Below are 13306 nucleotides of genomic sequence, written 5' to 3' on the forward strand. Positions count from 1 at the left end.
GCAATTCTTCTTGCTAATCTTACTGCTTCAGCTTTTTCTCCTTTTGAAACTCTATATGATGCAAACATAAATACCATTGACAAACAATCTCCAAGTTCATTTAATGCATCTTGGAATGTTGGATATCGTTCTTGAATAGTTGATGCTAAATCAATAACTGGTTTAGTTTTAAGTAATTGTTCTTTAGTTTTAAATTCTTTTCGAGCTGTTAATTTTCTAATATGTTTTTTAAATGCACGAATTTGTTTAATTTTAAGTGTTACTTTATCATTAACTAATGGCTTAATATCATCAATGTGGTAATACGTTTTCTTTTGTGTTAATGTATTTAGTCCTTTACTAGGTAATCTTGGTGATACTCCCTTTAAAATACAAATCTTTCTGAACTGTTCCATTGTGCAATTCAATCGTTTAATGGCTTGTGTTCTTGTAATGTATTTTGATATTTTTGGTGCTTTCTCCTTTTTACCAGCAAATCTCTTTGATTGATGTTTACCGTGTCCTTTAACCATTTGATAAAATGTACGTTTCTTTTTTTTTTTCTCTTAGGGTTTATTTTTTTAATTGTTCTTTTTATATAATTGATGTTTTATATAACGCTTTTTAATTATTTTTCTTCTCTTCTTAACTAACATTATTTAATTATTCATTTCATTCCTCTTCACATTATAGTCTTTTCTTTTTCTGGGTCAGTGCAATAACTACATGAACAACTAGTTTTTAAGTATAATAGAAAATAATGTTATATCTTCTTGAGAGTTATCTTGGCTTTTATATATACTTTTTTGATTATTTGTGAATGTAGAACGAGTGTTATAACCAGAATGACAACCACAAGAAACAACAAAAACAAGTCAAATATTATATATGTCTATAAAAAATTTTTATTAAAGTAAAGATAAATTATTTAAAAGAATGAAAAATTCAACTTATATTATACAATGTAATTCCAATAAGATTAAAAATCCTTCTTCCAAAAGTAGTTTTATAGAATGTTAAATTATTATTTAAGAACAAATGATTAAAAAGAAAATTAAATTCAATTAATAACAATTATTATTTATTGAATGAAGCTTTATTCTTTTGTAAGTCATAACTACTCAAAACAAACTCAAAAAATAATAAAAACAAAACCAAAAGAATAGGTTGTATTGAAAGAGTTTATTTAATAAATGTTATATTATCAATAAGGATAAAATCAGTTTATTAAATTTATGGATATCAATAAAAATGTATGTCTTCATTAAAAGACTTAAATGTCTATATAACCTAATATCATCTACTTTAATTGAAAAATAAAAAAAAGTAAAATAGACAGTTTTATATCTGACCTGTTTAAAATGTTTATTCATATAGAAATTCTTCATGTAGTTATTGATTTTTAATAATTAAATTAGAAAGAAAAAACTTTTTAATCAAATTAGTAAATTATATTCTTCTTGTAAATTTTCTAAGTTTTAATTCTTTATTAAAAGTAAAAAAGTAACAGTCATTCTAAAATAGAAAATCAATACTAATAAGTTCATTACATTCTATTCATAATGTAAAAATTACTTTCCTAAGTTAATAAAACACTTTTTATAGAAACTTTTTACCATTAATTCAGTATTTGTTGGAGTAAGAATATCGACTATCTTAACGAGACTATTTTTGTAGATTGTGTTAATTTTCAAAGAGATAATGAAGAATTAATTAAGTTATTCTCATACAATGATTTAAGTAATATTAAATTATCAAATATATATATAAAACCCTTCAATTAATATAAAACAGTATTATAATGAATTTAATAATGAACTATGAGAGCTGTATTAAAATGTTATATATTGGAAATGATATTGAAATTAGAGGATTTGTTTTTTATTAATAACTTGATTAGTTCTAATAATTTATTTACAATAACATAAACTTTTAATAGTATCAACTCTGAAAATCAAAATAATTATAACACAACCAAATATTATATAAGAAAATAATACTTTAAATTGTATTAATGAATATCAATAATGTGACAGTAATTATAGCAACAAAATTTTTATATCAAGTCTTTCAACAATAACAAAATTATTTTTTGTTGTTGTACATTAATTATTTTCATTTTAAAATGTGTCAGTGATATAACAAATACAAATTCTATTAAATTAAGTTGGTATGAGTTGAATAATAATAATATATTAAAAGAGTTAATAAATCGAACGCTGAACATTATTTTCATGGTATAATAATTTCTCATTGTAAAACATATACTTCAAAAGAATAATCAATAGACAGCAATACCATTTCATATAAAAACTTGGATTTAAAAATACAATCAGTTTATTATCATCTATGAATAATAAAATTGATAACCAAAAATATTATTTATTGTTGCATAAAAAATAATATAACATTAATTTTAATTCTTTTAAATTAAATCAAATTACTATTACTAAATCTCATAGTATTGGTTTTGATGTATCTTTTTCTTTTATCAAGCATGCATTGAATTAAATATTTTATATTCTTATAGTAATATAATATGTCAATGTCTATTAAATACTTTAATATTATTGGAAATATTCATTCAATAAAGTTATCAAAACATTTTTAAATGAAATATCTTTATTTGGTACTGTGCAAATCATTTCAAAAGAAACAAAAACAATTATTTTTAGTTGTTATTACTTAGTTAAACTAAAAGTATTATTTCCAATGAAACGTCACATTAAAAGTAATTCTCTGAATATTATATGTAGTGAATATAAAAATATTAAAAAATATTATATTAAAAATGAATATACCATCATACTTTAAATGTGATAGTGTTGGATGTCTTAAAAGTGAAGAGTTGAAATATTTTAATAGAAGCAAATCATATAAGAAAAATAAGTATTGTTGATGGTGTTTCAATTACTTTTCTCAATTCACACATAATTGATAAAAAAAGTATATTCTCTCAGTTATTGTCAAATACTTAAAGATAAACCAAATAAAATACCTGAAGTGTATTATAAAGAATTAAAAAAAAACATATGGGGATTTTTAGACTCTAATGAAGTATTGTATTTGAAATTATTTCCTTCCAAAAAAGTTACAATTTGCTCTGGTTTATATATTAATTTTTATACTTTTGAAATATAACATTTAATTATTCATCTTGAGTTCGACTAATGAGTATAAAAATAAGATAACCTTAAAGTAACTAACTATTATTGAAGGTGGAAACAATTCTTTCCCATTAATATGACAATTAGGACTAATTCATTCATATAGCATTTCTTTGAAAAAAAAGAAAGAAACAGTTCATAGAAAATAAATACAAAGATAAACATATTCCAATAATTTTAGAAATTTGGTTATTAGAAATGGTAACAACTTAAATTCATACAAGGTACTAAACATCTAAAAAATATTCATGTTCAGTTTTAATGCTAATTTGGTAGATTTAATTGGATTATCAAAACTAGTTAGTTTACACATAAGAGATTTTTCTAAAATTATAACACAAAAATAATTCAAATCCTTTATTTAACTATTATCATATTATTTTTTAATTTTGAAATAAGAAATAAAATCCAATCTATAAGTCAGTTGGATGGAGGATAGTAATGTCTTTCCCATCTCCTTGAAAATTTGTTGTTGTTGCTCTGTAAGGACAAACTTCTTTGTGAAGTTCATCAAAAGATTTTCCAAAAAAATCTTGGCGTACATAATTTTCTTTTGATTCAAGAATAGCCTTGTTTAACTTTTCAAATTCATTGGTTGATTGAATTTGTATTGACATTTTCTTTTTCTAAGTTCTTTTTGGATTTTTGAAACTATAAAATTTAATTTATTAAAACCATTCAATAACTAAAACTTTTTCAGTGTTAAATATTTCTGGATAACAATTCCCTGTTAATAATTCTTTTCCAACTAATGAGGGTATTGAATAGTGTTGGTCTATATTCCTAAATACAAATGATTCGTTGGGATGGTTAGAAATCAAAAATGCATTTTGAACTCCAAAAAGTTGTACTGAATTTTTTGGATAAAAAACAAGTCTGGACGATTGAACTTTTGGTGTAATTTTTGTGGCTGTTGTATGATGAGGATTCTTCAAAGAAAAAATAAAAAAGCCTTTGTCTTCAGGTCCTGCAGACTCTTCTTTTTCTTTTATTTTAGGAATTCTTGCTTGACTGAAACAGCCAAATACCCATTTGTCACTAGTAAGTACAACAAATGCAAGATTACTTCTTCCATCAACTTTTTTATTAAAAGCTAATGTTGTGAATTCATCAACTTCAGTATTATAAATAATTCGGTATTTTGTTAGTCCAATCCATTGTTTTAATTTATCTATATGTCTTTTATGAATGAATAATTGTTCTTTAATATAATTTTCAATACTATCATCCATAAATGATTCTTTTCTTTCTATTGATAACTCACTGTCAGACTCACAATGAGTTGATTCTTCATCTTCAGGAAATAAAGTCCTTAAACCACAATCTTTTTTTACAGGAGTTCTAAACTTTTCTTTTAAAAAACCAAGTTTTTTAAATTCACCAACAGTATTATTTTTATTAACTTTAGAATAAACTTCATGATAAGCCACTTTACCAACAATGTTCAATACCCCTTTATTAAGAAGATTAATCACCTTATATTCTTTTGGGATTGGGGTACATATAATAGAAGGGCTTGTAAAATCACTTTCAGTTGATAAATAAGATTTGTGAGAATAAAAAAGATTTGACTCATCTTCTTGTTTATAACTTTTATTTGTTGGTTCAGTAAATAAGTCTTCAGTTATAAGCTTTATCCCCGTAAATTCTTTTGACATAACTTCTTTTTAGTTTAGCTATACTTAAATAGTTTAGTCTATTCTAATGAAAAAAAGATATCCACAAAAGAGATTGTAGTAAAGAAGAAGTTGCATTAATTTCGTTTTTGAGAGACAAATATTTTATTCATTTCTTAAAAATGTTGTATGAATAAATCATTACAAGATTAATTTACTTTCTTTTTATTTCATTTAATCCTACAAATAAGAGAAGAACATTTATATTATCAATTAATAGAAAATAAAAAAAACAAGTTTCTCCTTATTGTTTTATTGTCTTCTTATTTTTTTCTTTTTCTATTTCACTAATAAATTTCTCTTCTATTTTATATATTTTTCTATAAACGAAAATATTCCCAAAATTCTCTCTTCTTCTCCACTCTTCGCTAAATTTCGGAAAATACATCCAAACCATTCTATTTGTTCTGTGTAAAAATCCCTTCCTTTATCAACCTCATCTGTCTTTTTTATAAATAAAATTTTTGAATGAGCGCAACACAAAAAATAAAATCGTTTATTCAATTCCTTAATATTCCTAATTACTTCATTGGTGGATTTACTATTAATATGGCAACATATTTTTGTTGGTTAATTATTCCATTATTAATGAAAGAAAATGGTGCGAGTTCTTTCTTAATTGGTTTAGCAGATGCGGTTACTTTTGGGATTTGTGGATTGTTATGTCCCATCATTGGGTTATTCTTAAATAAAAAATGGTTTCCAATAGCAGATATTTGTCGAATTGGTTTTGTTTTACAAGCCATTTCTGGAATTTGCATTGCTTTATATTATATTAAAGGAACACTTTTACTTCCAATTTTCTTTATTTTAATACTTCAATCATTTGCTCTTGCATTTTTCTGGTCAATTTGTGAATTTATGTTGTCTGAAGAAGCATATAAAGGAGAAGTTAACAAAGTTATTTCACGATTTGCTTGTTCGTGGTCATTAGGAAAGGCTATTGGATTTTGTGTTAGTGGACCAATGAAAACTGCTTTTGGAAATACATTTTCATTGTATTTCTCATCATTCATTTCATTAATCTCTTTTGTTCTTTTCCCTAGAATGCCAAGAAATAGAAGTGATATTACCCGTAGTGAAGCAAAGGCTCTAAGAAAAAAAGAAAAGAATGTCAAAGGACATGAGAGTGTTTCAGATATTTCAGTTGATATTGAAGAACTTAATAATAGTAAATCAGTTTCATCAGATGAAAGTGAAGAACAACCAAAATCTTCAAATGAAACAAATGAAATTAAAAATGTTACAAAAGAAGAAAAGAATGAGAAGAATAACTCATCAGAAAAAAAGAAACAACCTAAACCAACATATACTCCATATTATTTTATGATGTATTATTTTAATAATCTTGTTATTCATTTCACTGTTTATGGTACAATTGCTGTATTTGGTAATCAATACATTGACTTTGTTGATGAAAATAATATTGTCTTAAATGGAGTAAATGATGACCCTGCTACTTTTGCTAGTGTGTTTCTTGGAATTATTTATTTTAGTCAAACAATTACCTTCTTCGTACTTGGTTTATTCCATCATTGGCAATACGTTTTAAGTCTTAATATCATTGTTCAAATAATTATTGCTGGAGTAAGTGTTGGAATGGTCTTTATTAGAAATGGATGGGTTTTATGTGCATTTGCTGTTGTTATAGGAATTATTTCTGGATATGAACTTCAATCAATTGTTGTTTATTCTGTTAGTTCACCACCAAAAAATAAAGGTAAAATCTTAGGGTTGACTGAATGTGTTGGAGAGTTAACATGTTCATTATGTCCATTATTTGCTGGGCTTCTTGCCACTGCAATGGATGATAGAAGGTATGCACTCTATCAAGGTATTGTATTACAAGTTGTTGGTATTGTGCTATGTATTACTTTGATGGCAGTGACAAAAATTCTTGAAATAAGAAGAAAGAAAAGAGTAGGAGAAGATATTGGTATTGAAATGTTAGAAGAAGGTCAAGAAAATAGTGAGGACCAAAAAGAAAAAACATCTTCAGAATTATTTGAAGGTAGTCCTAAGACAAAACCTACACAAGTTGAATCTGATCAAAAATCTGACGTTGAAGTACCAATGGTTATTGTGAAAAAGGAAGAAGAAAGTGAATCATCTACACTCTCTTCTTCTTCTAATAACAGTGAAGATGATTAAAAGTAAAAAAAACCAAAAACATATTAACAAATTCATATACCTTATTTTTAGACGTTAATAATTTATTTATTAATAATTTTATTTAATACGTTTATTATATTTTCTTATATTTATGTTTATAGAGTAAAACGTTTCTATAATATTAGAGTAAATAGTATTTTGAAATTATAAAATTAATATTGAATAATTTTTTCTTTTTAAGAAAAGATCAATTAAACATTTATTTATCGTTTTATCATTTCATGGAAAATCAGTATCGATTTAAAGTTGTGTTTTATGGAAACCATCGTGTTGGAAAAACTTCTATTGTTAATAAACACCTTACAGGAGAGTTCCATGCTCATGTAAAAGAACCAACTGCATTATTTGTTTGATTTTTAATGTTATAATAATGTATGTAAAATGACATTAACATCGACAGGATACAACAACCATTGAATTAACAGGGAAAAAAGGTATAAAGTATAGTGTTATTATGGACCTTTATCATAGTCCAAAAGAAGATATATTAACTGATTCACCAGTTTTCATTGGTAAAGCAGATGCCATCGTTGCAGTATTTTCATTTGATGACTACAAATCATTTGAAGATACTGAAGGGTGGTTATTTTTTGGAATGAGCCATTCAGATCCTAAAGTCCAATTTATTATTGCTTCAAAGGCTGATAAAAAGGAAAAAGTAGTACAAAGGTCAGAAGGAATTGATTTGGCAAAAAGACTTGGAGTGAATTATTTTGAAGTTTCAGCTCGTTCTGGTAAAAATATTCAAGACTTCTTTGAAACATTAGCTAAAATACTTTTAAAACAGAAACTTGTTTCAACTCAAAAACTCTCCAAACAACCTTCTCTACCTCAACAATTTAGTAAATCGAATGATGAATATCAACGACTTGATTCTGAGATTAATTCTGTTTTTGACCATTAAAATCACTTGTCTTTTCATTCTTTTCTTTTAAGACTTATTTGTCTTGTAGTTTGTGAGTGATTATTTTATTTAAATTATCCGAAAAGGTAAAACCTAATAATATTTCACATTAAATTTAAATCTAAAACATCTTTTATAAAAGATGTATATTTTTCTGTTACTGGAGTTGTTTGTGAACAATAAGGATCTCTTTGGGGAACAAACATACCAACACCCATTTGAGCTAATTGATCAGAAGTAAGTCCATTTTTTTCTGCATGAACTAATAATTCTCTAAGGAAGGAAAGGATATAATAAAAAGTGTTAAAGTTATATGTTGGTAATTTTTTGTATAATAAAGAACAAAAGTCACGACTTTCCATTGTCATTCCTTGAGTAGTAAATTCTGTTGGAATTATAGGTGGAACTGAATTAATTTGTGAAACCAATAACCCACATAAGGAATGTACATTGTATTTTTTGCCACATAAACTTTCTCCATTATGTAAAAGGTGTTTGATTTCCATCATTTCTTTATCATTTCCTCTTACCAATAACATACAAGGGGTGTCTAATCCTTTACGATAAATATAGTCAATAATTTTAACAAGTTGAGTACTGATAGGAATTTCATTCAATGCTGTTGACATGTTGTTTTATGGTTATATCATTTTGTTTCTTTTTTTCTTTTTTAATTTCATTTATAAGAAAATACTCTTTCTTCAAATAATATCAAAAAATTTTAAGTGAAAAACATTAATTAACCTTTTTTTGATTTTAAATCAATTTTGATTTAATAACACATTTTTTATTAACAAAAAGAATAACAATTTTTATTTATTTATTTATTTTGTTTTAACATCCTTTTCCATAAAGTGATAGGAACGACGTCACTAATTATCGTCATATCAGTTGTACAAATGTAATTATGAATGTATTTACCTCCATATTAAAAGAAAAGATTCACAGAAGACTTAACATGAATTGTGAATCATTTAAAATTAGTAGTAATTAATTGGGATGTAAGTTACAATCTTTAGCTGCTAAAGAATGAATAATTAATAGTTATATGTTAAAGCAGCAAAAAGAATAGAAATACCCAAAATATGATGAGTCATATTATGACATTAAGAAATTATATGACACAGTAAACCACGAATGAGTACTTGAAACATTAAAATATTTTAATGTAGAGGGTGTCATCATTGACATTATTGAAAGTATGATGACTAGATGGAAGATATTCATCGGCTATAAATTTAATGAATATCTATGATGTATTAAATTAAATAGAGGAATTTTACAAATGATTCCTTATCAAATCTACTCTTCATCATTCAGATGAATGTAATTTCTCAAATCATCGAAGAGAAATTCCCAAAAGCAAATCACACATTATATATGGATGAATTGAGAATAATGACAGAAAGTAGTGAAGAAATGGGAATAATCCACAATGAAATTAAAGAAATAATAAGTGGAATAGGGATGGAAATGAATGAGAAAAAGTCAGTAATGGTATTAAAAAACATTAAGAAAATACCAGATGGAATGTAAAACATCAATGTAATTGAATATGATGACTTGTATAAATATTTAGGAATATGGCAGTCCGACGAAATTGATGACACCTTCAATTGTAAAACCATCAAAGAAAAAATGAATCAGAAGATGGAAGAAATAAACAGTGATGAAAGTAGTAATAGAAGATATATTACTAGAATAAACACGGAAGTAATCAATATCTTCAGATATTCAGCATCAGTTGTAAATTGGAAAGTCACTTAGATAAAATGGATTTGGAGATAAGAAAATATTTATGAAAGGCAAAATACAGTGATTCAACTCCAAAGATCGGTTGTATGTCATTATAGAAGAAATGAATGATTAATAAACATAAATGATGAATATGTTATTGAATTAATTAGAACAGTGATGTACTACTGTACCAGAGAAAGTGAAATAAGAAATAACATATTAGATAGATGGTACAGTAAGAAAGGAATAAGGAATAGAATTAAAAAAACACTAATTCATAAAATCCCAGAAACAAAAATAGAAGAAATAATAAATGAAGGGATTGAAAAGAAAAAAGAAAAAGAAGTAGTAGTAGAAATAAAAAAATTAATGATAAATACATCAAAAATGGAAGTGTCATCAAATTAGTGGATATTTCAGAAGATAGTTCGAGTCAAAAGGAGTAGATAAAACTACTACAGTGAAAGCATGGAAGTACACCAATATTAAAAAGAATGCATTTCTACAATTAACTAAAATGCAAGATGGTGCAATATTTTGTGGGTATAAAAAAGCAAAAATAATGAAAAATGAAAGATTAAAATACTCAACACTTTGTAAAGACAAAATAGCAACAGTAGAACACATTTTACTATCTTGTATTGGTCATAAAAAATCACAAATGGAAAAACATGACAATATTGGTATTATAATATTGATTAATAAGAAAATACACAGGAAATAAACAATATAAAAAACCCCCTTATGAAACAGTGTTCCAATATAAAGACATCACAATGATATGGAACAAACAAATAATGCCTAAAAGTGAATGACAATATCACAAAATACCAGACATATACGTATTAGATAAAAAGAACAAAACGGGTCTAATATTTGATATGATTATTGTGGCTGATCACAATATTAATGGAGCCTATTTGAAGAAAAGAAATAAGTATAAAGAATTAAAGAATATTCTAATGAAAATAGAAAAGTTAAAAGATGTCAAAATAATTCCAGTAGTAATTTCAAATAAATAAATGGATTAATAAACAAAGAATATAATAGATTAATCAGAGAATTAAAAATTGAAATTGACATCGAGAAAGAAGTAAAAAACATTGTAATAAAAACATGATAGATGTCATGGAATACTACTTCAATCACAACCAAATATACTCCGTAAAGCTGAATGAAGATGAAGGGATGGGATTAGTCTCCGCTGAGCCAGGAAGAATAGAAGCTAGTTCTATTAATATTTAATTAATTGATTTTTATTTGTTGAAATAAAATTTGCATCCTTTATTTTTTTCTTTCTTTTCTTCTTTTATCATCTCTTTTGTTTTATTACACTTTATCTTCTTTCTTTTTATATTCTCTCATTTCTACTTTTATTCTTTCTTCATCATATTCTACTTCTTACTTTCTTTTTATTCTTTTATATCATTCATTCTCTTCTTTTTCAATTATTTGCTTTTTTTCGTTGCCGAAATGAATTATTATTTGTATTTCTATATTTCATTTTTATTCTTGTTATTCATCATTCTTATTTATGTGTTATTTGTATTATTCATTTGAATAAATAAAAATGAAAGAGTAATATTCTAAGAAATATATAATGATAAAATTTACAAATAATAGAAAGAATAATGTAATAAGTTTAATTCTTTTATATGAATATTTCATTTATTTACATTTTGATTTATTGTGTTGATTCAATTAATACATTACTGTATTCTTTATTAATTTACATATTAAATTATTTTATTAATCATTTTTAATGTTATAATATTTCTCTTCTTATTGAAATATCATTCATCACTTTTTTCATAAACAAAAATAAATATGAATGACAAATATTCATACATCAAACAATTAAAATGAAATAAATAATCAATTCAATAACATTAATAATATAAAAGAATAAAATGAATATTAAATTTAATGAATGATAATATATAATGATATTTTATTCTTTATTTCATTACTTAAATAAATTGATAAAATATCAAAATGAATAACATAAAAATAATACAATAAAAATATAGAATGAATAACACTGATTGAGTATAAATAGATAATATCATTTATAATTATAAATATACACAACCTAACATCTTTTTAATTATTTTAATTAATTAAATATTCATCTAATCATTTTTATTCATTTATATCTTCAATCAAGTCAATAGAAATATTAAAGATAATATTATCAATGAAGAATGGCAAAATGAATATTTGTCTTTTTATCATTTATTAATTTCTTTATTTAAAATATATTACATTTATCATTCTTCATTATGTTACATTAAAATATTATATCAAATTTATCATTTTATTTTTATAATGATTATTTATTTTCGTTAAAGATAAATGAGTTATATTAATTTCAATCAACATTTTAAACACATGTTTTAATTCTTTACTTAATCTCATCATGAACTATTATTCATTGTATATTTTTCATTTTGATTCGACGTTTCATTATTTCAAAAAATGTTTGTGTTTAAACTCAAAAAGAATAGAAAATATAATCTATATTCATTTTCATTTTGTTATTTCATATTATATATTTAATTAATTTCAATACATTGTACCAACAACAAAATAAACATTTCATTACAGTTGAGTCACTAAAAAGAATGTCATTATTCAATAGAATATTGTATTTGTTTGTTATTTCAATAGAAGAGAAACATTTAAATTATCTATAGATTGACTATTTTCTGATATGATGAATGACAAATATATTAATATGTTAAAATTAAAATAATTGGTGAAGAAGAAGAGAAGTTAATTAAATGAATATCCAATCAAAAGAATCAGTTGAAATAAGAAAAGGAAGAAAATTAACACTAATTAGAGAAGAATTGAAATGTGTTTCATGTTATACATTCAGTTCAATTCGAATAATTGAAAGAAGAACAAGAAATGAGAAAGATGGTAATGATAAGATACATGATATTTCAGAATAACATATGGTTCAGTGTAATCATGAGAATAAAAATAATTGGTGTGATGGATGATTTTGTTCAAATATTTATATTTATAATATATGAAATGGAATTACTAAATAAATTGATTAGATATACACTGAAATGGATTTTACATTTAGAGTTTATTTAAAATCATTTTATTAAAATCAAGAAATATAACAGAATTACAAGAAATAATGAAATTAAAGTTAAAACAGTATTTTTCACGTTGTCTTGTTGATGTTTTAATTGATGAATCATTTGTTAAATTCTATTTATACAAAATAATGGTGGATATATTGATACTCAATGCAATAATAACTTTATTGTATTAATTCATCAAGTTTGTTGTGTTAGATAATGTGTTATTGATAGAAAAGAATAATATATAGTTAGAAATTCATTTTGAACATTAATGTTGAGTGAAATGATATATCAATACAAATATTGATGAAATACATGTTGCTACTATTTACATATTTTATAAAATTAAGATTGAATATCTCTGAATATTTCACATTGAAATCAATTATTTTTAATAAATTTCATTTATCATTGTTTGAATAAATTTAATTTTAAATAAAATATATATTATTTATTATTTAATTACACAACAATGAAATTAAAATATAAATAGAAGAAAGATATTTGATAATAAAAGTATTTTATTAATATATAATTTCTTTTATATTTTTGTGTTTGTTATTAATGTAT

At 23.9% G+C, this 13306-nt stretch overlaps 5 protein-coding genes and 1 pseudogene across 5 annotated transcripts, besides 1 other annotated feature; 3 read left to right on the forward strand and 3 right to left on the reverse strand.

Annotated features, from left to right (window-relative positions):
• Positions 1–23: 23 nt before the first annotated feature.
• On the reverse strand, positions 24–512 carry EHI_094780 (pescadillo homolog, putative; the record flags this gene model as incomplete). The annotated part of the gene is made up of 1 exon (XM_001914195.1): positions 24–512. A coding segment is annotated over one exon (489 nt), but the record flags the coding sequence as incomplete, so codon positions are not given.
• Positions 513–3814: 3302 nt separating this feature from the next.
• Positions 3815–4804, reverse strand: EHI_094790 (uncharacterized protein; the record flags this gene model as incomplete). The annotated part of the gene is made up of 1 exon (XM_001914196.1): positions 3815–4804. One exon carries the CDS (start codon positions 4802–4804, stop codon positions 3815–3817), a length of 990 nt encoding a protein of 329 aa, XP_001914231.1.
• Positions 4805–5290: 486 nt separating this feature from the next.
• On the forward strand, positions 5291–6973 carry EHI_094800 (major facilitator superfamily transporter; the record flags this gene model as incomplete). The annotated part of the gene is made up of 1 exon (XM_001914197.1): positions 5291–6973. One exon carries the CDS (start codon positions 5291–5293, stop codon positions 6971–6973), a length of 1683 nt encoding a protein of 560 aa, XP_001914232.1.
• A 475-nt stretch (positions 6974–7448) lies between these two features.
• Positions 7449–7898, forward strand: EHI_094810 (Ras family protein; the record flags this gene model as incomplete). Its single annotated transcript, XM_001914198.1, has 1 exon — positions 7449–7898. One exon carries the CDS (start codon positions 7449–7451, stop codon positions 7896–7898), a length of 450 nt encoding a protein of 149 aa, XP_001914233.1.
• Positions 7899–8002: 104 nt separating this feature from the next.
• Positions 8003–8527, reverse strand: EHI_094820 (RhoGAP domain containing protein; the record flags this gene model as incomplete). The annotated part of the gene is made up of 1 exon (XM_001914199.1): positions 8003–8527. One exon carries the CDS (start codon positions 8525–8527, stop codon positions 8003–8005), a length of 525 nt encoding a protein of 174 aa, XP_001914234.1.
• Positions 8528–8744: 217 nt separating this feature from the next.
• Positions 8745–10894: a repeat region.
• A 1281-nt stretch (positions 10895–12175) lies between these two features.
• On the forward strand, positions 12176–13096 carry EHI_094830 (annotated as a pseudogene).
• The last annotated feature ends 210 nt before the right edge of the window (positions 13097–13306 follow it).

Source organism: Entamoeba histolytica, genomic scaffold (assembly GCF_000208925.1).
Source record: "Entamoeba histolytica HM-1:IMSS scf_1104750517749 genomic scaffold, whole genome shotgun sequence".
In the NCBI taxonomy this organism is placed as follows: domain Eukaryota; phylum Evosea; order Mastigamoebida; family Endamoebidae; genus Entamoeba; species Entamoeba histolytica.